This window comes from Narcine bancroftii, chromosome 3 (assembly GCF_036971445.1).
Source record: "Narcine bancroftii isolate sNarBan1 chromosome 3, sNarBan1.hap1, whole genome shotgun sequence".
Lineage (NCBI taxonomy): Eukaryota > Metazoa > Chordata > Chondrichthyes > Torpediniformes > Narcinidae > Narcine > Narcine bancroftii.
The window spans coordinates 232,754,937-232,781,288 of record NC_091471.1 but is presented as its reverse complement, the minus strand read 5'-3'; the positions used below and the strand labels follow the sequence as shown (position 1 = coordinate 232,781,288).

At 54.0% G+C, this 26,352-nt stretch overlaps 2 protein-coding genes across 2 annotated transcripts; one reads left to right on the top strand and one right to left on the bottom strand.

The window, feature by feature from the left end:
* Positions 1-4,737: 4,737 nt before the first annotated feature.
* slx1b (SLX1 homolog B, structure-specific endonuclease subunit) lies at positions 4,738-14,469 on the bottom strand. The gene is made up of 6 exons (XM_069926969.1): positions 14,362-14,469; positions 12,638-12,814; positions 11,998-12,049; positions 11,166-11,518; positions 10,586-10,713; positions 4,738-5,625 (listed from the first exon to the last, which is right to left on the bottom strand). The coding sequence occupies exons 2-6, from the start codon at positions 12,782-12,784 to the stop codon at positions 5,583-5,585; spliced, it is 723 nt and encodes a 240-aa protein (XP_069783070.1). The 5' UTR covers positions 12,785-12,814; positions 14,362-14,469; the 3' UTR covers positions 4,738-5,582.
* A 200-nt stretch (positions 14,470-14,669) lies between these two features.
* Positions 14,670-24,860, top strand: LOC138758281 (bolA-like protein 2). Its single transcript, XM_069926987.1, is given in 5 exon segments — positions 14,670-14,761; positions 14,901-14,967; positions 19,637-19,667; positions 19,670-19,733; positions 24,686-24,860. Coding segments are annotated over 4 exon segments (279 nt in total). The 5' UTR covers positions 14,670-14,761; position 14,901; the 3' UTR covers positions 24,804-24,860.
* Positions 24,861-26,352: the final 1,492 nt, after the last annotated feature.

The window sequence follows — 26,352 nt, the reverse complement described above, 5'->3', positions numbered from 1 at the left end:
TTAATAAGTGTGAGAAACCAAAGTAGTTTCAACCTCATCTTATCAATGACAATATCGTGAAGGACTCCACGCTCCTCCCCCCCTCCACAATCCGTTCTCCCTCCTGCCATCTGGGAAGTGATACCAAAGCATTTGGGCCCTTGCGACCAGATTGCGAGACAGCTTCCCTCCCCCCACCCCCCCAAGCCCTGAGGTTTCTGAACTCCAGGGGTACACAGGGCTAGCATACATTACGTGATATTTATGAAATGTTTGTCGTCATTTATCCAGGAAAATAACCTGCTCCACGGTCCAGAGGAATGCTATCTCATTTTTACTGTACACTGTAAGGGTTATGGGATGATCGACAAATAAATGCCTCCTGACTTAAAAGATGGGCAAACCTGTTGCTGGGAAAATTAGAGATTCGTCCATTGAAATCTGGTTCGAAGAGCTCAAACTAATGGTTCTCAACCTTTTTCTTCCCACTCACAGACCACTTTCAGTAATCTCTATGCCATCGGTGCTCTGTGATTAGTAAGGGATTGCTTAAGGTGGTCTGTGGGTGGAAAGAAAAATGTTTGAAAACCGCTGGTTTAATCGTCCCTCATTGACTCGTGATGGGCCCGGTTTCAGAACTCCAAAGGAAATGGGTCAATGACCATTTTTCTTTTTTTTTTAAATTTTTTATTTTCACACTATAAACCACATTGATCAACATACATTTTCCTTTTCAAATATATAGTGTCGTTTTCTCCCCCCTCCCTCTTCCCATCCCACCCTCCCTACCTCCCCTCCCATTCATTTAAAGTACAGAATCTAAGATATATTAAACCCGTCAAACAATGTTGTCACTCAATAAAAATAAACAAGAAATTCCACTGAGTCCATTCTTTTCATTTCCTTCTCCTTCTGTCATTTTAGGTGGTAGATGTCCCAGGTAGGTTTTCTCTATTGTGTTTCATGTATGGCTCCCATATTTGTTCAAATATTGTAATATTATTTCTTAAATTATATGTTATTTTTTTCTAATGGAATACATTTATTCATTTCTATATACCATTGTTATATTCTCACATTATCTTCTAATTTCCAAGTTGACATAATACATTTTTTTGCTACAGCTAGGGCTATCCTAACAAATCTTTTTTGTGCACCATCCAAATCAAGTCCAAATTCTTTGTTTTTTGTTACATAGGAGGAAGATCTCTGGGTTTTTTTGGTATATTGCTTTTTATGATTTTATTTAATATCTGGTTTAGATCTTCCCAAAACTTTTTCACTTTCTCACATGTCCAGATTGCATGAATTGTTGTTCCCATTTCCTTTTTACAGTGAAAACATCTGTCAGATACTGTTGGGTCCCATTTATTTAACTTTTGAGGTGGAATATATAGCCTGTGTATCCAGTTATATTGTATCATACGTAACCTCGTATTTATTGTATTTCCCATAGTTCCTGAGCATAACTTCTCCCATGTTTCCTTCTTTATCTTAATGTTTAAATCTTGTTCCCATTTTTGTTTAGTTTTACCATTCATTTCCTCATTCTCCTTTTCTTGCAGTTTAATATACATTTTTGTTATAAATTTTTTGATTATCATTGTGTCTGTAATCACATATTCAAAATTACTTCCCTCTGGTAACCTCAGACTGCTTCCCAATTTGTCCTTCAAGTAGGATTTCAGTTGGTAGTATGCCAACACTGTATCTTGAGTTCATTTATCCTTCATTTGTTCAAAGGATAATAATTTATTTCCTGAAAAGCAATTTTCTATTCTTTTGATCCCTTTTTTCTCCCATTCTCTAAAGTAAAGGTTATCTATTGTAAAAGGGATTAGCTGATTTTGCGTCAGGATTAGTTTTGGTAGTTGGTGATTTGTTTTATTCCTTTCTATGTGAATCTTCTTCCAAATATTGAGCAGATGATGTAATACTGGAGAATTCCTACGTTGTACCAATTTTTCATCCCATTTATATAATATATGTTCGGGTATCTTCTCCCCTATTTTATCTAGTTCTAATCTAGTCCAATCTGGCTTTTCCCTTGTTTGATAAAAATCTGATAGGTATCTTAATTGTGCAGCTCTATAATAATTTTTAAAGTTTGGCAGTTGTAAGCCTCCTTGTTTATACCATTCTGTTAATTTATCTAGTGCTATCCTCGGTTTCCCCCCTTTCCATGAAAATTTCCTTATTATTTTCTTTAACTCCTTGAAGAATTTCTCCGTCAAGTGTATTGGCAATGCCTGAAATAGGTATTGTATCCTTGAGAAAATGTTCATTTTAATACAGTTTATCCTTCCTATTAGTGTTAGTGGTAAGTCTTTCCAATGCTCTAAGTCACCCTGTAATTTTTTCATTAGTGGATAATAATTGAGTTTATATAGATGGCCGAGGTTTTTATTTATTTGTATACCTAGGTATCGTATTGCTTGCATTTGCCATCTGAATGGTGATTCTTTCTTAAATTTTGAGAAATCCGCATTATTCATTGGCATTGCTTCACTTTTGTTTGCGTTAATCTTGTATCCCGACACTTCTCCATATTCCTTCAATTTCTTATATAATTCTTTTATTGATAGTTCTGGTTCTGTTAAATATACTATAACGTCATCTGCAAATAAACTGATTTTATATTCCTTGTCTTTTATTTTTATTCCTTTTATTTTATTTTCTGTTCTTATCAGTTCTGCTAGAGGTTCTATGGCCAACGCGAACAATAAGGGCAATAGTGGGCATCCCTGCCTTGTTGATCGGCTTAAGTTAAATTGTTTTGATATATATCCATTTACTGTCACTTTCGCCAATGGCCCCTTATATAATGATTTAATCCAATTAATATATTTTTCTGGTAAACTGAATTTTTGTAGTACTTTGAATAAATAATTCCATTCTACTCTGTCAAAGGCCTTCTCTGCATCTAAAGCAACTGCTACTGTTGGAGCTTTATTTCCTTCTACTGCATGAATTAAGTTAATAAATTTACAAATATTGTCTGTTGTTCATCTTTTTTTAATAAATCCAGTTTGGTCTAGATTTACTATTTTTGGTACATAGTCGGCTAATCTGTTTGCTAATAGTTTAGCTATTCTCTATGTTAAGTAAAGATATTGGTCTATATGACGCTGGTGCGAGTGGATCTTTCCCTGTCTTTGGTATTACTGTAATTATTGCTGTTTTGCATGAATCTGGTAAGCTTTGTGTTTTATCAATCTGGTTGATTACTTCCAGGAGGGGAGGAATTAATAAATCTTTAAATGTTTCATAGAATTCTATTGGGAATCCATCCTCTCCTGGTGTTTTATTATTCGGTAGTTTTTTTTATTATCTATTGTATTTCTACTATTTCAAATGGTTCTGTTAATTTATTTTGTTCCTCTATTTGTAATTTAGGTAGTTCAATTTTAGTTAAAAATTCATCTATTTTGTCTTCTTTCCCTTCGTTTTCAGTTTGGTATAATTGTTCATAGAATTCTCTGAAGTTTTCATTAATCTCTGTTGGATTATATGTGATTTGTTTGTCTTTTTTCCTTGATGCCAATACCATTCTCTTAGTTTGTTCTGTCTTAAGCTGCCATGCTAGAATTTTGTGCGTTTTTTCCCCTAGTTCATAATATTTCTGTTTTGTCTTCATTATGTTCTTCTCCACCTTATATGTTTGTAGTGTTTCATATTTTATTTTTTTATCTGCCAATTCTCTTCTTTTAGTTGTGTCTTCCTTCATTGCTAATTCTTTTTCTATATTTGCTATTTCCCTTTCCAACTGCTCTGTTTCCTGATTGTAGTCCTTCTTCATCTTGGTTACATAACTTATTATTTGCCCTCTGATGAACGATTTCATTGCGTCCCATAGTATAAACTTATCTTTCACTGATTCCGTATTTATTTCAAAATACATTTTAATTTGTCTTTCAATGAATTCTCTAAAATCCTGCCTTTTAAGTAGCATGGAGTTTAATCTCCATCTATACATTCTTGGAGGGATGTCCTCTAACTCTATTGTCAATATCAGGGGTGAGTGGTCTGATAACATTCTAGCTTTATATTCTGTTTTTCTAACTCTGTGTTGCATGCGAGCTGATAACAGGAATAGGTCTATTCTTGAGTATGTTTTATGTCTACCCGAATAATATGAATATTCCTTTTCCTTTGGGTGTTGTTTCCTCCATATATCCAAAAGTTGCATTTCTTGCATCGATTTAATTATAAATTTGGTTACTTTGTTCTTTCTGTTAATTTTTTTCCCAGTTTTATCCATGTTTGAATCCAAATTAAGGTTGAAATCCCCTCCTATTAGTATGTTCCCTTGCGTGTCTGCTATCTTCAAAAAAATATCTTGCATAAATTTTTGATCTTCTTCGTTAGGTGAATATACATTGAGTTAATTAATGACCATTTTTCTCAAGCAAAATATACCAGTAAACCATTGGGTCTCGAACAGCGATTTTCGACCTTCCCTTCCCACTCACAGACCATCTTAAACAATCCCTCATTAATCACAGAACACTGATGGCAAAGGGGTTACTTCAAGTGGTCTGTGAGAGGGAAGAAAAAGGTTGAGAACCACTGAAAGCCCTAACTTGAACACAACAAGAGTATAATTAGGGACATTAAATCTCTCTTTCACTCCTGAAAATAAATTTATTAAATTCAAAACAATCTTCTACTTTCTTATTTCACGTTTGATTCCAAATTTTCAAAAATTGATTATTCATAGAAAAAGAGAGATACAAAGGCATTTTATGAGATATCAAATCTTTTCGACCCATCTCATGGTTTTGTTTATTCCATAACTCAATCAAATGTCTCAGAACAGACAGACCTTATGCCTGTCAACAATTTTGAATCCTGCATATTTTACTCAATTCCATTTTAACCCAACTTGGAAATTTAGCCAAATCAAATATCCCATCGATAAATTGAAGTTGAGCGGCTCCATAATAATTCCTAATTCAAATCTCTAGTCAATTTTTCTCAAACTCTTTCTTGAATTTAAACCAGTGGTTCTCACCCTTTTTCTTCTGTTCACAGACCACTTTAAGTAATTGATGCTCCGTGATTATTAAGGGGGAGAGGGGGGGGAGGGGGGGGGGAAAGAGGGGGGGGAGATGAGGGGGGAGATGGGGGAAGGGAGAGGAGGGGGGAGATGGGGGGAAGGGAGAGGAGGGGGGAGATGGGGGGAAGGGAGAGGAGGGGGGGAGATGGGGGGAAGGGAGAGGAGGGGGGGAACCATGCACCTTATCCATACCCCCTCCTGAGTTTATAAACTTTTGCAGGCTCCACCTCCCACACTCCAGGGAGGACTCACGGCCTCTGCTACTGAATTGATTTTTCTCCGGATGGGGGAAGGTCGCGGTGAATTCCCTTGGTTCCAAGCTTGCCCGTCCTGGTGACGGCTGTAGACTCACACACACTGGTCCCTCTGGGTGTGGATCCCACAGCCTCCAACATCCTACATCAAGGTATGTCCCCACACACGACCACCCCTCCAGGTCACACAGTCGACCCTCTTGAGGAGGGGGCAGGCGAAGCACCAACGTACCGTCCCGCGAGGAGGCCGATCCGGACGGAAAAAACCCCACTGCCCCCTCCCTCAATCACTACGCCGTTGTGCTCAGGGTTGAGGAGATCCGCCCAGTGACCCTGGAGGAGAACAGGGAGGGGGGAGAGTTAGTGGGCATCGGAGGAAAGAAGACATGGACATGCCAGATCGCCGCCCGAAGGAGGTTTGGCATCTGGCAGGGATCTGGGACCGGCCCCTGGGGGGGAAGGGAGATACCAAGGTCACAGGGTAGGGAAGAAGGAAGGGAGGAGGGGGAAGGGAAGAGAAAGGGGAAGGTGTGATCCAGAATAGGCTCCTCTCTTCCAATCCCCTTCGACCTCCCTCTCATCCTCCACTTACCCTCTCCTTCAATCCCCCTCAACCCCTTCGCTCATTCCTTGTTCCCAACTCCCTCGCCCTGTCCACACACAACCATTTGTCTCCTCCTCTCTCCCTTGATCCCCATCTCCCCCTCATCCCCTCCTCCTCCTTGATCCCCATCTCCCCCTCATCCCCTCCTCCTCCTTGATCCCCATCTCCCCCTCATCCCCTCCTCCTCCTTCATCCCCATCTCCCCCTCATCCCCCCTCCTCCCTCAGCCCGTCCTCCTCCCTCCGCCGTCCCTCCTCCCTCCGCCCTCCCTCCGCCCTCCCTCCGCCCTCCCTCCGCCTCCCTCCGCCCTCCCTCCCGCCTCCCTCCCCTCCCTCCGCCCTCCCTCCGCCCTCCCTCCGCCTCCCTCCGCCCTCCCTCCGCCCTCCCTCGCCCTCCCTCCGCCCTCCCTCCGCCCTCCTCCGCCCTCCCTCCCGCCTCCCTCCGCCCTCCCTCCGCCCTCCCTCCGCCCTCCCTCCGCCCTCCCTCCGCCCTCCCTCCGCCCTCCCTCCGCCCTCCCTCCGCCCTCCCTCCGCCCTCCCTCCGCCCTCCCTCCGCCCTCCCTCCGCCCTCCCTCCGCCCTCCCTCCGCCCTCCCTCCGCCCTCCCTCCGCCCTCCCTCCGCCCTCCCTCCGCCCTCCCTCCGCCCTCCCTCCGCCCTCCCTCCGCCCTCCCTCCTCCGCCCTCCCTCCGCCCTCCCTCCGCCCCTCCGCCCCTCCCTCCGCCCTCCCTCCGCCCTCCCTCCGCCCTCCCTCCGCCCTCCCTCCGCCCTCCTCCGCCCTCCCTCCGCCCTCCCTCCGCCCTCCCTCCGCCCTCCCTCCGCCCTCCTCCGCCCTCCCTCCGCCCTCCCTCCGCCCTCCCTCCGCCCTCCCTCCGCCTCCTCGCCTCCCGCCCTCCCTCCGCCCTCCCTCCGCCCTCCCTCCGCCCTCCCTCCGCCTCCTCCGCCCTCCTCGCCCTCCCTCCGCCCTCCCTCCGCCCTCCCTCCGCCCTCCTCCCTCCGCCCTCCCTCCGCCCTCCCTCCGCCCTCCCTCCGCCCTCCCTCCGCCCTCCCTCCGCCCTCCCTCCGCCCTCCCTCCGCCCTCCCTCCGCCCTCCCTCCGCCCTCCCTCCGCCCTCCCTCCGCCCTCCCTCCGCCCTCCCTCGCCCTCCCTCCGCCTCCCTCAGCCCTCCCTCAGCCCTCCCTCCGCCCTCCCCTCAGCCCTCCCTCAGCCCTCCCTCAGCCCTCCCTCAGCCCTCCCTCAGCCCTCCCTCAGCCCTCCCTCAGCCCTCCCTCAGCCCTCCCTCAGCCCTCCTCAGCCCTCCCTCAGCCCTCCTCAGCCCTCCCTCCTCCCTCAGCCCTCCCTCTCCCTCAGCCGTCCCTCCTCCCTCAGCCGTCCCTCCTCCCTCAGCCGTCCCTCCTCCCTCAGCCGTCCCTCCTCCCTCAGCCGTCCCTCCTCCTCAGCCGTCCCTCCTCCCTCAGCCGTCCCTCCTCCCTCAGCCGTCCCTCCTCCCTCAGCCGTCCCTCCTCCCTCAGCCGTCCCTCCTCCCTCAGCCGTCCCTCCTCCCTCAGCCGTCCCTCCTCCCTCAGCCGTCCCTCCTCCCTCAGCCGTCCCTCCTCCCTCAGCCGTCCCTCCTCCCTCAGCCGTCCCTCCTCCCTCAGCCGTCCCTCCTCCCTCAGCCGTCCCTCCTCCCTCAGCCGTCCCTCCTCCCTCAGCCGTCCCTCCTCCCTCAGCCGTCCCTCCTCCCTCAGCCGTCCCTCCTCCCTCAGCCGTCCCTCCTCCCTCAGCCGTCCCTCCTCCCTCAGCCGTCCCTCCTCCCTCAGCCGTCCCTCCTCCCTCAGCCGTCCCTCCTCCTCAGCCGTCCCTCCTCCCTCAGCCGTCCCTCCTCCCTCAGCCGTCCCTCCTCCCTCAGCCGTCCCTCCTCCCTCAGCCGTCCCTCCTCCCTCAGCCGTCCCTCCTCCCTCAGCCGTCCCTCTCCCTCAGCCGTCCCTCCTCCCTCAGCCGTCCCTCCTCCCTCAGCCGTCCCTCCTCCCTCAGCCGTCCTCCTCCCTCAGCCGTCCCTCCACCCTCAGCCGTCCCTCCACCCTCAGCCGTCCCTCCACCCTCAGCCGTCCCTCCACCCTCAGCCGTCCCCTCCACCCTCAGCCGTCCCTCCACCCTCAGCCGTCCCTCCACCCTCAGCCGTCCCTCCACCTCAGCCGTCCCTCCACCCTCAGCCGTCCCTCCACCCTCAGCCGTCCCTCCTCCCTCAGCCGTCCCTCCTCCCTCAGCCGTCCCTCCTCCCTCAGCGTCCCTCCTCCCTCAGCCGTCCCTCCTCCCTCAGCCGTCCCTCCTCCCTCAGCCGTCCCTCCTCCCTCAGCCGTCCCTCCTCCCTCAGCCGTCCCTCCTCCTCAGCCGTCCCTCCTCCCTCAGCCGTCCTCCTCCCGTCCCTCCTCCCTCAGCGTCCCTCCTCCCTCAGCCGTCCCTCCTCCCTCAGCCGTCCTCCTCCCTCAGCCGTCCCTCCTCCCTCAGCCGTCCCTCCTCCCTCAGCCGTCCTCCTCCCTCAGCCGTCCCTCCTCCCTCAGCCGTCCCTCCTCCCTCAGCCGTCCCTCCTCCCTCAGCCGTCCCTCCTCCCTCAGCCGTCCCTCCTCCCTCAGCCGTCCCTCCTCCCTCAGCCGTCCCTCCTCCCTCAGCCGTCCTCCTCCCTCAGCCGTCCCTCCTCCCTCAGCCGTCCCTCCTCCCTCAGCCGTCCCTCCTCCTCAGCCGTCCCTTCCTCCCTCAGCCGTCCCTCCTCCCTCAGCCGTCCCTCCTCCCTCAGGCCGTCCTCCTCCCTCAGCCCGTCCCCTCCTCCCTCAGCCGTCCCTCCTCCTCAGCCGTCCCTCCTCCTCAGCCTCCCTCCTCCCTCAGCCGTCCCTCTCCTCAGCCGTCCCTCCTCCCTCAGCCGTCCTCCTCCCTCATCCGTCCTCCTCCCTCATCCGTCCCTCCTCCCTCATCCGTCCCTCCTCCCTCATCCGTCCCTCCTCCCTCATCCGTCCCTCCTCCCTCATCCGTCCCTCCTCCTGCCTCATCATTCCCTCCCTCTCCCTCCCTCAATGCCTCCTCCTCATCCCCTCCTCCCTTGATTACCCCTTCCTCATCCCCTCCTCCCTCGATACCCCCTCCCTCATCTCCTCTCTTCCTTGACTCCCCTTCCCTTATCCCCTTCTCTCCCCCCCTTGAATCCCTCCACCTCCATCTCTCCCTCGACACCACTCACCCCCTACACTCACCTTCTGAGAAGAGGAGGGGCTGGATGGGGATCCTCGGCCTCCGGCGAACCCCCCTCCAAAACTGGATCAGGTTTCCCCACAGGACGTCTGCTGGCAGCTAAAGGGTCAGAGGTCTAGGGTCAGAGGGGTGACTGATGAGGGTGGGGGAGGGTAGTCAGAAGTGGGAAAGAGTCTAGACGGGGACCCAGACAACAGGATCTCAGACAGAGAGGTCCCAGACTGTGGGGTCCCAAACCGGAGGGGTCCCGGACTGTGCAGTCCCAGATCGGAGGGTTTCCGGACTGTGGGGGCGTGGAATGAAGAGGGTCCCGGACCGGAGGGGGGTCCCGGACCGGAGGGGGTCCCGGACCGGAGGGGGTCCCGGACCGGAGGGGGTCCCGGACCGGAGGGGGTCCCCGACCGGAGGGGGTCCCGGACCGGAGGGGGGTCCCGGACCGGAGGGGGTCCCGGACCGGAGGGGGGTCCCGGACCGGAGGGGGTCCCGGACCTGTCCGGACCGGAGGGGGTCCCGGACCGGAGGGGGTCCCGGACCGGAGGGGGTCCCGGACCGGAGGGGGTCCCGGACCGGAGGGGGTCCCGGACCGGAGGGGGTCCCGGACCGGAGGGGGTCCCGGACCGGAGGGGGTCCCGGACCGGAGGGGGTCCCGGACCGGAGGGGGTCCCGGACCGGAGGGGGTCCCGGACCGGAGGGGGTCCCGGACCGGAGGGGGTCCCGGACCGGAGGGGGTCCCGGACCGGAGGGGGTCCGGACCGGAGGGGGTCCCGGACCGGAGGGGGTCCCGGACCGGAGGGGGTCCCGGACCGGAGGGGGTCCCGGACCGGAGGGGGTCCCGGACCGGAGGGGGTCCCGGACCGGAGGGGGTCCCGGACCGGAGGGGGTCCCGGACCGGAGGGGGTCCCGGACCGGAGGGGGTCCCGGACCGGAGGGGGTCCCGGACCGGAGGGGGTCCCGGACCGGAGGGGGTCCCGGACCGGAGGGGGTCCCGGACCGGAGGGGGTCCCGGACCGGAGGGGGTCCCGGACCGGAGGGGGTCCCGGACCGGAGGGGTCCCGGACCGGAGGGGGTCCCGGACCGGAGGGGGTCCCGGACCGGAGGGGGTCCCGGACCGGAGGGGGTCCCGGACCGGAGGGGGTCCCGGACCGGAGGGGGTCCCGGACCGGAGGGGGTCCCGGACCGGAGGGGGTCCCGGACCGGAGGGAGGCCCGGACCGGAGGGGGTCCCGGACCGGAGGGGGTCCCGGACCGGAGGGGGTCCCGGACCGGAGGGGGTCCCGGACCGGAGGGGGTCCCGGACCGGAGGGGGTCCCGGACCGGAGGGGGTCCCGGACCGGAGGGGGTCCCGGACCGGAGGGGGTCCCGGACCGGAGGGGTCCCGGACCGGAGGGGGTCCCGGACCGGAGGGGGTCCCGGACCGGAGGGGGTCCCGGACCGGAGGGGGTCCCGGACCGGAGGGGAGGGTCACTCCTACCTGGGACATGGCCCCTCCAGCGGGAGGAGATGTTCTGGTTCGTCCTGGAGAAAGTTCCGGGCCAGGCAGACGATATGGGATCGTGCTGTGCAGCGCGGGTGGAGGCAGGGGAGGAATGCTGTCCTGTCCTGTAGATGGAAGGGGAGGGGTTAGTAGTGGTCAGTCGATGTTGGGGGGAAGACAGGGGGTGAGCCCCAGAACCCCTCCCCAGAACTCCAACGACCTGCGTGACCCCTCTGGCTCTCCACCCTGACCTCCGAGGTAACGACCCTGACCATCCGTGTAGAAACACACATGGTCATGTAGACATGCATACATGGACAACATCTCCAAACTTACGCCAATGTATGTTCGCACACACACACGCACACACATATATATACATACATACACACATTGAAATGCACATTTACATACATGTACACATGGACACACCTGTGCATACACACAACACACACAGGCATAAAAACAAACACACCCCCCCCTCCTCATGCTTCTTTCCCAGAGGAGAGCTGTTTGGGGAGATTTTCTGACCCCCCTGGGCACCCCCATTCTCCCACCTTGAGGGTGATGAACTCACCGTCAGGACCTCACCACAGACACTGCAGCCTCCTCCTGCCCTGGCCGTGGCTCCTGTCACTGTCGCCTCTCCTGTCGCTGTCACCTCTCCCATTGCCTCGCCAAAGGCCAGTGAGATGTGGGCCAGGGGAGCCCTGTCTGGCGGCCAGTCCTGCCGGAGTTCCTGGTGGATCCAGCGGAGGGTGAGGGCGAAGCGGCCCCAGCGGGGACACCGCAGCAGCTCCCAAAGCAGGCGCAGGTGGTAGGGGAAGCTGCCCTCCCCTCGGGCCTTGGCTGTAACCCCCGCCAACATCCGGCACCGGGACGGGTGCTGCCACGACCACTCGAACTGCAGAGGGAGGGCAGAGGTCACCGCTGGGAGGAGGAAGAGGTCATTGCCGATCAGGACAAGGGTGGGTCGGCATGGGGGTCAGCACAGGGGGCAGAGGTCAGCACATGGATGGCACAATGGCCAGCACAGGATTCAGAGTTCAATGCCAGGGGCTGGGGTCAACAGAGGGGTCAGAGGTCAAGACAGGGTCAACACAGCAGTAGGGGTCACCACCAGTGGCAGGGATCACTGCAGGGGGTTCACACAGAGGGCAAGGGTCCTAGCAAAGGGCAGTGATCAGAACATGGGGCACACGGGGCAGAGGTCAACATTGGGGAAGTGTTCACCGCAAGAGTTATCATGTTGGATTGCAGAAAGGGCAGGGGTTAGAGGTCAGAACGGGGGTCGTACAGGGGCCAGTGGTCAATGCAGGAGCAAGGTTCACTGCAGAGGTCAACACAAGAGGGAGAGGGAGGTGAGTGAGAGGGATTGGACACCCTATCCCCTCAATCCCATTCCTCACCTTCAGCGCGGCCACCTCCGAGGGGAATCCGTGAACAATTAAAACCATGTCCCTGGGATAGAGGGAAGAGGCATCAGGACTGGTGCAGGAGGTGCCAAAAGAACTCCCTAGACCCATCCAGCCCTCCCATCTCAAAGAGATTCCACTGCCTCCTCCCCCCACCCCAGGGTATCCCCCCCACCCCAGGGTATCCCCCCCACCCCAGGGTATCCCCCCCACCCCAGGGTATCCCCCCACCCCAGGGTATCCCCCCCACCCCAGGGTATCCCCCCCACCCCAGGGTGAATCCCCACTCACCGCGCCCACCCCAGGGTGAATTCCCCCACCACTGTCCCCACCCCAGAGTGAATTTCCACCCCAGAGTGAATCTCCCCCCACCCCAGGGTGAATATCCCCATCAATACCCTCACCCAGGGTGAATCCCCCACCAATTCCCCCACCCTAGGGTGAATACCCCCATCAATGCCCTCACCCCAGGGTGAAGCCCCCCCCACCAATGCCCCCACCTCAGGGTGAATACCCCCACCATCCCACCCAGGATGAATATCCCCACCCTGTTCCAGAACCAAGATGATTTGCAGCTCACCAACACCCTATAAGGGTGGTCAGAAGCAGAGCACCCATGGGTGCTGTGACTCACCAGGGCCCTCTCCCACTTGTGCGCCAGGCACCCCCCCGACGCCGGCCAGCATTGTGCTGCTGGATTCTCCGCCTCGGATTCACGGTGTAACCGATGTAAACACGACCCCGGAACTTGGGTTTCGGCAGAGCAACAGGTAAACCCCATGGAAATGTCCGCGGCCCAATCCCATCGTCCCTGAGGGGGAGAGAGTACATACGGAAAGGGTTACAGAGACAGGAAGAGGATGTAGGGGACTGGAGGGGGGTTAGAGACAGGGAAGGGTGTCGGGGACCGGAGGGGGTTACAGAGACAGGGAGGGGTGTTGGGCACCGGAGGGGGGTTATCGAGACAGGGAGGGGTTTGGGGGACCGGAGGGGGTTATCGAGACAGGGAAGGGTGTCGGGGACCGGAGGGGGTTGCAGAGACAGGGAAGGGTGTCGGGGACTGGAGGGGGTTGCAGAGACAGGGAAGGGTGTCCGGGAACCGGAGGGGGTTACAGAGACAGGGAGGGGTGTTGGGCACCGGAGGGGGTTATCGAGACAGGGAGGGGTTTGGGGACGGAGGGGGTTATCGAGACAGGGAAGGGTGTCGGGGACCGGAGGGGGTTACAGAGACAGGGAAGGGTGTCGGGGACCGGAGGGGGTTGCAGAGACAGGAAGGGTGTCGGGGACTGGAGGGGGTTGCAGAGACAGGGAAGGGTTGTCGGGGACCGGAGGGGTTACAGAGACAGGGAAGGGTGTCGGGGACCGGAGGGGGTTGCAGAGACAGGGAAGGGTGACGGGGACCGGAGGGGGTTGCAGAGACAGGGAAGGGTGTCGGGGACCGGAGGGGGTTGCAGAGACAGGGAAGGGTGTCGGGAACCGGAGGGGGTTACAGAGACAGGGAGGGGTGTAGGGGACCGGAGGGGGTTGCAGAGACAGGGAAGGGTGTCGGGGACCGGAGGGGGTTGCAGAGACAGGGAAAGGTGTCGGGGACCGGAGGGGGTTGCAGAGACAGGGAAGGGTGTAGGGGACCGGAGGGGGTTGCAGAGACAGGGAAGGGTGTCGGGGACCGGAGGGGGTTACAGAGACAGGGAGGGGTGTAGGGGACCGGAGGGGGTTGCAGAAACAGGGAAGGGTGTAGGGGACCGGAGGGGTTACTGAGATAGGTAGGGGATGTAGGGGACCGGAGGGGGTTATCGAGACAGGGAAGGGTGTCGGGGACCGGAGGGGGTTGCAGAGACAGGGAAGGGTGTAGGGGACCTGAAGGTGTAACAGAAACAGGGACTGGAGGGGGTTAAAAAGAAGGTTTAGCGGACTGGAGGGGGTTAAAGAGACAGGATGTAGGGGACCGGAAGGGGTTACAGAGACAGGGAGGGGTGTAGGGAGTGGAGGGGGTTACAGAGACAGGGAGGGGTGCAGGGGACCGGAGGGGGTTGCAGAGACAGGGAGGGGTGTAGGGACCGGAGGGGGTTGCAGAGACAGGGAAGGGTGTAGGGGACCGGAGGGGGTTGCAGAGACAGGGAAGGGTGTCGGGGACCGGAGGGGGTTGCAGAGACAGGGAAGGGTGTCGGGGACCGGAGGGGGTTGCAGAGACAGGGAAGGGTGTCGGGGACCGGAGGGGGTTGCAGAGACAGGGAAGTGTGTCGGGACCGGAGGGGGTTACAGAGACAGGGAACGGTGGGTGTTTTTTTTTGTAATTTGTTGCGGATCTTTTTAACTTTTAGCTGTGCTTGTTCCAAACGCTCCTCTGCTCCGTCTCACCTTGAATGCAAACCCCAGCCTTTCCACCGAGACCAAGGAAGATGCGGAGACAATCTTCCGGCACCGAAACTCCGGTTCTAATTCGGCAGTGTTTCCGCCTTCACCGGGAAGGAAAAGAAATGCTCACTATCACCGCCCCTTTAAATGTAAGCAATCGGGCTTTTGCTCCCGCCTCATCTGCGTTTCTACTGGCTGGTCCCATCCGGATCGCGCGCCGCCACTGGCTGCTGTCCGCTGTCCATCATGCTGTGGGGCAAGGAGGCCGGAAATGCACTGGGCTTTCGGTCTCTGCACCGCAGCCATCTCTTTCTGCTCGTCTCTCTTGACCCCGGACCACCAGGATCGCGGGGAAATCTGTCCCGGAGTCGCACAGTTTCACATTTTGCAACGGAACCGACAGGTTGTAAGCTTTAGTCCGGCATTTGGCCGCTTTTGCATGTTTATTTTTAATTAAATTGTTTGCGCTGATGGATGGGAGAAAGCAAACGCGTCTTCAATTCCATTCCTTTTTCCACCTTCCTCCTGGTTTCTTTGCTCAGGATGGCGAGTGTCACGGCTGCCGGCGTCCGGGAGAAGTTGCTGAAGGAACTGGAGGCAGAGCATGTGGTATGTTGAACGGGGGCAGGAGTGAACAGGGTCCCGGAGGGCTTTTAGCACCCCTGCCTTCTTCCATCCGAGCACATGATAGCACAAGACAGGCCCTTGCAACATTACAGCCCTCACAAAAGAAGCAGGCCCTTCTGCTCAGCTCGTCCGTGCCCATCCATTAATTTGCCCCTTGCTGTCCTTTTACTGCACCTGCAGAAATCTTGAGCATTTTCCTTCACGTCGTCTCCCAAAGCAATCTCTATGTTGCCCATGCGTGTTATGCACCTCTCTTTTCTTCTGAACCAGATCCCCAAGAACCCTCGAAAACCAGACCTCCCGTCGTTTGACAGGAGCACGCAAACTCTGTGCTCTCCAAATTCGCACACCCTTGCCCCAAAACAACTTACCCCATTCCACGCTTTCTATAGATCCTTTCTCCTTTCCTCAAAATTAGCCTTTCTCCTGTGGCAGATCTCAACCCAAGGCCCAGGTTCATCCTTCTCCATAATTAATCTAATGGGTCTATGATCACTGGACCAAAAATGTTCCCCCTGCTTCTGTTACCTGTCCTATTTGGAGTCCAGTATTGCCCTCTCTGCAGTTCAGGGTTGGCCAACTTTTTAATTTAGACATACAGGTCATTCTGGCCCACGAGTCTGTGCCACCCAATTAACCTATATCCCCCAGTATGTACTTCTGGGCTGAAATGACCTGTTACCGTGCTGTATGTCTAAATTTAAAATTCAAAAGGTTGGTTACCCCTTCTCTAGTTGGTATGACAAACTTAAAATTCAAAAGGTTGGTTACCCCTTCTCTAGTTGGTATGACAAACTTCAAGCCATCCAGCCCTTTGAGTATGGGAGTCCCAGTCAATATGTGGAAAGTTAGAATCTCCTACTCTCTCACTGTCTTTCATACCTTTCCCGTTCCTCAGCTCCACCCAGAAAGCCTCAGAGAGGGTGCAGAGGGGATTTAAGGGTGGGATTCTTTACAATGTGGAGGAACAGAGGGAGCTTGGGGTCCAAATTCTTCAATTCGTCAAGGTCGCCGCGCTGGTTGCCGCCCCTCTGGTCTGTCCTGACGAGCAATGCCACTCTTCCACCTGTTCTATAACAGAAGCTTGAATCATTGAGCTGCCAGTCCTGCAACCAAGTTTCAGTAATGGTCACAATGTCATAATTGCAGGTGCCAATCCGTGCTCTAAGCTCGTCTACGTCTCCTACAATACTTGCATTGAAATAGATGCACATGACAAATTTTCCACCACTTTCAACCCGTTGACCCACATAAACCTTCCCTGAAGTAGCCTAACCTTTCCCACCCTCCACTCCTAACCTTTCCCACCCTCCACTCCTTGCATCATGTGCCTCTCAGAGTTTTTTTTTAAACTGTCCCCAATTGGACCAAGAGTCATCGCCATGCAATGGTGCAGAACACGTAATATTACATGGAATTTTCTTCTGCTCGCGGGAAGCGGTGAAGCAGCGCTTCCCCCCCCCACCCCCACAGGCTTCTACCACCCAGTCCGACTGTCGTCAGTTCCGAGCACCCTTAAGCTCCCTTTTGAAGGAGTCAACGATGGTTTATATTGAAATCCAAGATGGCGGCCACCTCCGGGGCAGCAGAGGACCAGTGCAGGGCTCCAGAAAACAGGGAGACCACCCCTATTCCTCCCCTCCCCCATTTCAGAAGCAGAGGAGATCACCCCACGGGGTGGGTATTGTGATGGGTGGTGGGGGTGTTCTGTGGCTGAAGAATGCACAGGCCGGTAGGGGTTGCTGGTGGCTTGAAGCGAGGATCTCACGCCGGGCTGCTGGCGACTGCGCCAAGGGGCTGCGGACCACTGGAGACTGGCTGGTGGGGGGGTGTAAGAGATGCTTCAGGCAATTTCTGCCGATGGTGAACCTGCCGTATGTCAGGACTAAAGTAAATTTCGTGTTGCATGACATCTGTTCTATTTTTTGACAAAGAGCTGCCGTTCGCGTTATCTGGCGCCCCCTCACAGTACGAGAGAGAGGAGCAAAAGAGACTTCCCTCGCTGTCACTGAAGGTCTGAGGGTTTGTCTCCAGTGCCTCCACAGCTGCCCGGACTCCAGTCTGATCGGTCGGCAACTCATACTCCGGATTCCAACTTCCACCACGATCAGGAAGCCTTCCGGCACCCGAGGCACCTCCGGGAGCCCCTTCTCGCCCTCGTGGATCCCGGTTCCGATCCCCTGTTCCTGTGGGTGGCCCCCACACAGAAGGCAAATGGAATGTTGGCTTTCATAAAGAGGGGATTGGAGTATAGGAACAGAGACGCCCTTCTGCAGTTATACAGGGCCCTGGTGTGACCCCATCTGGAGTATTGCGTCCAGTTCTGGTCTCCAAACTTGAGGAAGGACATACTAGCTATAGAGGGTGTGCAGCGCAGATTACAAGGTTAGTTCCAGGGATGGCAGGGTTGTCATATGCAGCAAGGCTAGAAAAACTGGACTTGTATCCATTGGAGTTTAGAAGGATGAGGGGGGACATGATTGAGGTATACAAAATCATCAGGGGGATAGACAAGGTGAAGTCTGATTACTTGTTCCCAATGATGGGGGAGACGAGGACTAGAGGGCATAGTTTAAGAATACAGGGTAGGCCTTTTAGGACAGAGATGAGAAAGCATTTTTTTACCCAGAGAAGTGTGAATCTGTGGAATGCTCTGCCACAGAGGGTGGTAGAGGCGGATTCGCTGACTATGTTCAAAAGAGAGTTAGATAAGACTCTTGTGGGTAACGGAGTTAAGGGTTATGGGGATAAGGCTGGAAAGGGGTACTGATGGTAATGATCAGCCATGATCTAAAATGGTGGTGCTGGTCCGACGGGCCAAATGGCCTACTCCAGCTCCTATTGTCTATTGTCTCTCAGCTGCTGAGCCCCTCGCGGGTCAGCTGCTGCCCTGTGTGGGATCATCTCTGCTTCTCCTTTTTCAATGCAGAGCTGGGACTTTTCTCTCTGGAGCGTAGAAGGATGAGAGGAGACTTGATCGAGGTCGACAAGATTCTGAGAGGCATAGATAGGGTGGACAGTCAGCGCCTGTTTCCCAGGGCAGGATCAGCAAACACCAGAGGACATTAATTAACCAGCCCCCCATCCCGTAACCCTCTATTTCCTTTCATCAGTGTGTCTGCCTGAGAATCTCTGAAATGCCCCCAATGCTCCACCCTCCATCACCATCCCCCAACAAGGCATTCCAGACCCCCACAACTCTGTATACAAAAAAAAACTTACCTCTAAATTCCCTCCCTCCACTTTGTATGCACGTCATCTGATGTCATCTGATCCCGCCCTCGGAAACAGGTGCTGGCCGTCCACCCTATCGATACCTCTCATAATCTGTCGACCTCTATCAAGTCTCCTCTCATCCTTCTTTGCTCCAAAGAGAAAAGTCCTAGTTCTGCCAACCTTGTCTTGTTAGACTTGTTTCACAATCCAGGCAACGTCCTGGTGAATCTCCTCTGCTCCCTCTCCAAAGCTTGCACGTCCTTCCTGTAATGAGGTGACCAGAACTGAACTAAGTGTGGTCTCACCAGAGATTTGTAGAGTTGTAACAGGACCGTCTCTACTCCTGAACTCAATCCCCCTATTAATGAATCCCAGCGTCCTGTGGGCCTTCTTAACTACCCTATCAACCAGCACAGCGACCTTGACGAATTGAAGAATTTGGACCCCAAGCTCCCTCTGTTCCTCCACATTGTAAAGAATCCCACCCTTAAATCCCCTCTGCACCCTCTCTGATCTTAAGAACCTAAGAACGCGGAGCAGTAGCCGGCCATCCGGCCCGTCGTTCAACGAGATCGTGGCTCATCTCTACCGACCTGCCTTTTCCCCAGATCTCTTAATCCCCTACCATGTAAAATATCTACCCAACCTTTCTTAAATCTATTTACTGAGGTCGTCTCCATGGCTTCAACGGGCAGCAAATTCCACAGATCCACTGCCCTCTGGGAAAAGCAGTTCCTCCTCATCTCCGTCCTAAATCTACTGCCCTGAAACTTGAGGCTACGTCTCATGTACCTATCTTATCAATGCCTTTCATAATTTTATACGTTTCTACCAGATCCCCCTCTTGTTCTTCCAAATTCCCATCGAGTACTGTCCCAGGCGACTTGATCTCTCCTCACAGGCCCAACCCCTTCGTCCCTGGAATTGACCTAGTGAACCCCCTCTGCACCATCTCTGAAGCTAGTTTACGTCCTTCCTCGAGTGCGGGGACCAGACCTGCACATGATACTCTGGATGTGGCCTCGCAGGTACCTTGTAGGATCCCAGACGGCTCAGTCTCTCCACATCCTTTTTGCAATGTGATGACCAGAACTGGACACAATACTCGCACTGCAGACTCAGTTCCCCGACCAATGAACCCCAGCATCCCGTGGACCTTCTTAACTACCCTATCCAGCTGCACAGCGACCTTGAGGGATCTATGGGCCTCAGGAACCCTTCTGTGCTTCCACGCGGTCAAATCCTGCCCTTCTATCCTCTCCCTGACCTTCCACTTCCCTCCTGTAATGAGGCAAGCAGTGCCAATCATTGCACTCTGAGTGAGGTGGGTTGGGATGAGGCATGCTGGCTGAATAAGGTCTGGGAAGGGGCAGACAACACGCAGGGGTTGGCCGAACGTCCTGCCCCGTTTTTCACCGCCTCTCCCCCTCCGCAGGAGGTGGAGGACATCACAGCCCAGAAGTGCTCCTCAGTTTCAAGGTTCTCGTGGTCTCTAAGGCCTTCACATCGAAACCGCTCCTGCAGCGACACAGGTGAGAGGTCATGGGAAGGGAGGGTGAGAGGTCGCGGGATGATGGAGAGGTTGTGGGGTGGGATTAGAGGGGGTGGGGAAGGGGTGAGGGTGCAATCCCAGCAGGAGAAACTGGAACTTGCTGTCCAAATGTGGAGGGGGAGTGGAGGAGAGTTGAAAGAAGAGGAGAGGGGTGAGAGGGGAGGTGGGAGAGAGGGTGTGTGGGGAAGAAGGGGAGAGGAAGGAGAGGAGGTGGGAGAGGGAAGAAGAAGGTGGGGGAGTGGAGAGGAGGAAAGGGGTGAGTAGAGGGGGGAAGGGGAGTGGGAAAGGAGAGGTGGAGGGTGGGGAGTGGAGGGGATTGAGGAGGGACAGGGTGAGGGAAGAGGGGATGAGGAGCAGGGAAGGGAGAGGAGGAAGGAGGGGAGGAGACTGGGAGTGGAGGGGATTGAGGAGGGGAGGAGTGGGGTGGGGAAGGTGAGGGAGAGAGTGGGTGAGAGGAGGAGGAGGGGATTGAGGAGTAGAGGGGAGGGAGGGGATTGAGGAGTAGAGGGGAGAGGGGATTGAGGAGTAGAGGGGAGGAGGGGATTGAGGAGTAGAGGGGGAGGAGGGGATTGAGGGTAGAGGAGGAGGAGGGGATTGAGGATAGAGGGGAGGAGGGATTGAGGAGTAGAGGGGATGAGGGGATTGAGGAGTAGAGGGGGAGGAGGGGATTGAGTAGAGGGGAGGAGAGGGTGGGGAGTGGAGGGGATTGAGGAGAGGGTGGGGAAGGGGAGGGAGGTGAAGGGGGTGAGAGGAGTGGGGAAGGGGAGGGAGAAAGAGGAGGGAGGGAGGAGTGGGAGTGGAGGGGATTGAGGAGAAGAGGGGAGGTGGAGGAGAGGGGGAAAGAAGAGGGGGGGCGAAGGAGAACGTGGAGAGATGGGGGGTGGGGGGAGAGGGCAGGAAGTAGCCTGTTGCTGCTGGAGGGCCTGTGGCCAGCAGCAGGAAGCTCAGAGAGGAAGTGAGAGGGCCTGCAAAATGAGCTGCGGACGTATTGCAGGAGAGCCCAGTGAAGTGGCAGAGGGTGTAGAACACAAACACCTAAGCAAACAACTGCCTGGTGCCTGCACCGCTCCTTTCCCCCACTCCCAGCACGGTCAGGGTCTGACCACAGGCCTCTGAAACATCACTGTGGAATCAGCTTCCCCTGCTCCCCCTGTGGCCTGTTCCAGCCCCCTCTCTGTGTGAATATCCCCTCCCCCTCCACATCTCACCAAAAACCTACTACATCTCACTTAGTCAGAAAGGTGATAGGAACGTTGAAAGTGATGGGAGAGGTATTGTAGGTACTGCAAGGTTTGCCAGCATTTATGGCGCATCCTTCATTGCCGTGGGAGACTGGTAGGTTTTGCTAGCATTTACTGCCCATCTCTCATTCTCCGTTAGTAAGGTGGAAATTTGCCACCATTTATGACTCATCCCTCATCACCCTCGGGGATTTTGGGAGGTTTGCCAGCATTCAACACCCATCCCTCATTGTGGGGATGATGAGAGGTTTTCAGTATTCATCACTCATCCTCATCGCTCATGGGAATTGCCAGCATTCACCGCTCATCCCTCATTGCCCAAGGGGATATTGGGAGGTTTGCCAGCATTGATTGCTCATCCCTTGTCGCCCGTGGAAGTTGAAGGTTTGCCAGAGTTTGTTACCCATCCCATTTTCAATGACTGGAACCCCCCTGCTCTCTGTGAGTTTTATAAATGGCCTGGACAAAGAGATGGAAGGATGGGCCAGTAGGTTTGCAGATGACACGAAGGTTGGGAGGAGGTGTGGACGGAGCTGAAGGTTGTCGAAGGTGACAGGAGGATATAGACAGGAAGCAGAGTTGGCAGAGAAGTGGCAGATGAAGTTCAATCCGGATCAGTGATGCATTTTGGAAGGTCAAACCAGAAGGTCATGGTGGCATACTCAGGTGGCAGGGTTGGTGTTGTGGTTAGTGCAGCCCTGTTACGGAGCCAGCGATCAGAAAAGGGTTCGAATCCCATGCTGTCCGTAGAAAATCTGTACGTTCTACCCATGACTGCGTGGGTTTTCCCTGGGGGCTCCGGTTCCTCCCACTGTTCAAAACGTGCTTGGGAATGGTGGAGGTGGGTTTTACATTAATTGGTGTAAATTAGATGGCATGGCTCGTGGACCAACATTTTGCCGTGATACATGTCTAGATTTTTAAAATTTAACAATGTTGAAGAACAGAGGGACCTCCGGGGGTCCATACCCATAGGATCCCTCAAGGTCGCCACGCAGATTGCTAGGATAGTTAAGAAGCCTGTGGGATGCTGGGCATCATTAGTCGGTGGGGGGGTTGAGTCCAAGAGTCGAGAGTTGAGCCCCGCAAAGCTCTGGTGAGACCCCGCATAGAATATTGTGGAACTGGCGAGCCTACAGAAGGCAGACAGCAGTCATAGATGGAAGGTATTCTGCCTGGAGGTCTGTGCCTAGAGGAGTTCTGCAGGGATCTGTTCCAGGACCCCCTGCTCCCTGTGATTTTTTTACAAAGAAGTGGAAAGATGGGACTGTAGGTTTGCAGAATACACGAAGCCGGAAGGTGTTGTGGAAGGTCATTGGAAGTTGTAACAGGATGGGGCGCCGGGGGAGTCAAGAGGGAGATGGGGGCCCTGGGAGATTACAACAGGGGTTAAACGATTTCAAGGGAGAAGGTGGTTAGAAAGCTGAATGGTCTCAGGGTGGATCAGTCTCCTGACTGGTCAGATCACTCTCTCGGGTCCTGAACGAGGCAGTGATGGGGATTGTGAGGAGTTGGTCATGATCTTTCAGGAATCTATAGATTCTGGCATGGTCCCGGAGGGCTGGAAAATCGCAAATGTCACCCAATATTCAAGAGGCAGTAGAACGGATGTTATAGCCGGTTAGCCCGACGCCAGTGGTTGGGAAGACTGTCGGGGATGAGGTGATGGAGATTGGCCACTGTTTCTCATGGGAAACCTATCAGAACTCTTTGAGGAAGTGATAAGTAGGCCAGACAAGGGAGACGGGGTAGGCGTGGTGCCACACATAAGGCTGCTTCACAAAAGAGCCTGAGGGAGTGTCCCTGGCCAGGGTAGAGTATTAGCTGATGGCTGGGCTCAGAATACAATCCTGACTGGCTGACGGTAGCTAGTGGGTCGGTGTTGGGACCGTGTTTTTTGCACAACCTTTTTACACTACAGGTTCTTCGACCCTCGATGTTGTGCCGACCTATATATTCCTTCAAAAAAAAGTTCTAAACCCTCCCCACCCCATAATCCTCTACTTTTCTTCCATCCGTGTGCATAAGAGTCTCTACTGTGCCCCCACCTTCCACCACCATCCCCGACAAGGCATTCCAGGCCCCCACAACTCTCCTGTGTTTATATAAAAAAAAACAAACTTACCCCGGAACTCCCTCCCTTCACTTTGTACAAACGTCCTCTGGTGTTTGCTGATCCTGCCCTAGGAAACAGGCACTGGCCGTCCACCCTATCGATGCCTCTCAGAATTTTGATGACCTCTATCGTCTCCTCTCATCCTTCTACGAAGGAAAGATCTGCGAATCTTTCCTCATAAGACTTGTTTCCTAATCTAGGCAACGTCCTGGTGAATCTTCTCTGCCCCCTCTCTAGGGCTTCCACATCTTTCCTGTAATGACGTGACCAGAACTGAACACAATACACTGAGTGGGGGTCTGACCAGAGATTTGTAGAGTTGTAACATGATCTCTCTACTCCTGAACTCAATCCCCCCTATTAATGAATCCAGCGTCCCATAGGCCTTTTCACGATCCTATCAACGTGAGCGGGCGACCTTGAGAGATGTATGGATTTGGGTCCCGCTGTTCATCCACACTCTTAAGTAACCGACCATGAACCTGAGTTCAGCCATCTGGTTAGTCCTTCCAAAATGCATCACCTCTTACTGATCCGGATTGAACTCCATCTGCCACTTCTCTGCGTCCTGTCAATATCCTCTTGTCACCTTTGACAACCTTTAGCTCCATACACAACTCCTCTGACCTTCGTGTCATCCGCGAACCTACTGACCAATCCTTCCGGGACGTTTATGTAAATCATGAAGTGCCGGGGTTCCTGAACAGATCCCTGCGGCCCCTCCACTGGTCACAGCAATGATTTAGGGCCTCATCCAACACATCATTCACTGGAACCTCCGGCATTTGCTACAGAATCCTTTCACTAGACGCATCTTTTCCGCTCCTCCCCTCTCAGCCTTCCACCGGGACCACTCCCCTCCGCGATTTCCCTGTGCGCTCATCCCTCCTCACCTTCCCCTGTGGCCCAAGGAGGGGCAAACACTGGCGCCCACACCTCGACCTGGGGCCCCAAACAGGCACCATGCGTGAAGCAATGCTTGTACGTCCAGAGGACTGGTTTACTGCGTCCGCTGCTCCTGTTGTGGCTGTCTCTACTTTGGAGAGACCGGTCCCCAGACCGGGAGATCACTTCGCTCAGCACCTCCACTCTGTCTGCGACTCCAGTGGCCGACCCTTTCAATTCTGAGTTGCACCCCGGTGCTCGCCTGTCTGGTCCATGGTGTGGGGAGGGATAAAGGTGGTTGGGGAAGGGGCACATGTGGAGTGGTGAGGGAAGGGGCACAGGGGAGTGGTGGGGGAAGGGGCACAGGGGAGTGGTGGGGGAAGGGGCACAGGGGAGTGGTGGGGGAAGGGGCACAGGGGAGTGGTGGGGGAAGGGGCACAGGGGAGTGGTGGGGAAGGGGCACAGGGGAGTGGTGGGGGAAGGGGCACAGGGGAGTGGTGGGGGAAGGGGCACAGGGGAGTGGTGGGGGAAGGGGCACATGTGGAGTGGTGAGGGAAGGGGCACATGTGGAGTGGTGAGGGAAGGGGCACAGGGGAGTGGTGGGAGAAAGGGCACAGGTGAGTGGTGGGAAGGGGCGTGGGGGAAGGGTTTTACCACATCACACCAGCCTCTGCAGTGTTTTCTGTCCAGGATGGTGAACGAGTGTCTGAAGGAAGAGATCCAATCCATCCATGCCCTGGAACTGCGAACCTTGACCGTCGAGCAGTGGGCAGAGGCCCAGGGTCCTGAGGGCAAGACCCCCAGCTGAACCAACCAGACCTTCGCACCCCTCCACCACTCTGCAATAAACCTTCTGTTGCTTCAATGTCTGTGGTCTGGTTCTTTTTCCGCCCCCCCCCCCCCCCAAGATGGGTCCAACGATCTCCTGTCCAAATGCGGGCCAACCCAGGTGACATGCACCTACAATGCAGTCCTTCTGTGTCATGTAAGCCAAATTCAGTCCTGTTCTTCTCTCTTCCCCCCACCCCCCCGCCCATCACCTGACTCCAGGATAGGACACATAAATAACCAGTGTTCTTGCCCCCATGTAAACCAAATGCAGACCTCGCGTCCCTCATATGTAAACCAAAAACAGTCCTCTTCCCCTCTCGGTAAACCAAACGCAGTCCTCTTACCCTGCGTAAGCCAAACACAGACTTCCCCACCCTTGCGTAAACCAAACGCTGTCCTCTTGCCCCACCATGTAAACCAAACGCAGTCCTCGTGTGCCTCATGCATAAAACAAAAGCAGTCCTGTTCTTCCCTCACCAGCTTGGTGGAATGCCACGTACACAGGAGGTCAGGATTCAGACACCGGTCACACCAACTGTTCTCTGTTTAACAAAACACTGTTCGGGCAAAACATCGGCATACGTGGTCTGCACAGGTTCCTTCTCCCTCTCCGTCCCTACCCTCTCCTGAATGTGTGGTGTTGTTTGATGCAGAAAGGGCTTTTGATAGAGGGGAATGGAAATACCTGATTGAGAAGATTCATATTTAGCCTTGATTTTATCTCTTGGGTTAATTTGCGCCGCTCCTGGGATTACAAATAATTGAAATTTTTAGCTTTTTTTGGTATTTCAAGGAATGACACAGGGCTAACCTCTGACCCCGTTACTATTCAGTGTAGCTTTGGAACCCCGAGCAATAGCACTTCGGGCTTCCAGTGACATTCAGGGAGTTGGAATTCACAAAGTATCTCGATGTGCAGATGATCTTTTAGTTTCTATTTCAGATCCTGAAACGTTTATTTGTCCCATATTGTTTCTGCTTTTCCAATTTGATAGTTTCTCTGATATTAATTGGGCCTTTATAGGGGCAAATTATTCCCAATAAACATGCACGTACCTGTTTATAATGAAACACCTTTCAGAGTGGTTAAATGACCAAAATGTGTAAAGATCTGTATAAATTTGATCCTTTGGTAGATTATGTGAAACAATCTCTTTCTAATGCTTCGTTGGCTTTATCCACAATAGGTCGATTTAATGCTATAAAAATGATAATCTTCCTTAAACGTTTGTATTTATTTCAAGCAGTCCCTGTTTTATTGCAAAATACTTCTTCAATAATATTAATGATAAAATATCTTTTTGTATTGAATAGAAAGAATTCCAGATTGAGGAAATCCATCTGCAGAAATTAAAGAAAGATGGTGGTTCCGGCACTCCCTAATCTTATTGGGCAGTTAACGTCCGCGATATTATTTCCTGATAAATTTGAACGGCCCTTTATTGGGTTGATTTGGAATTGAATTCCGTGAGGAGATGTTCAGTCGCCTTGTATCGAGCACCTCTTCCTGTACACTTTCTAAGATT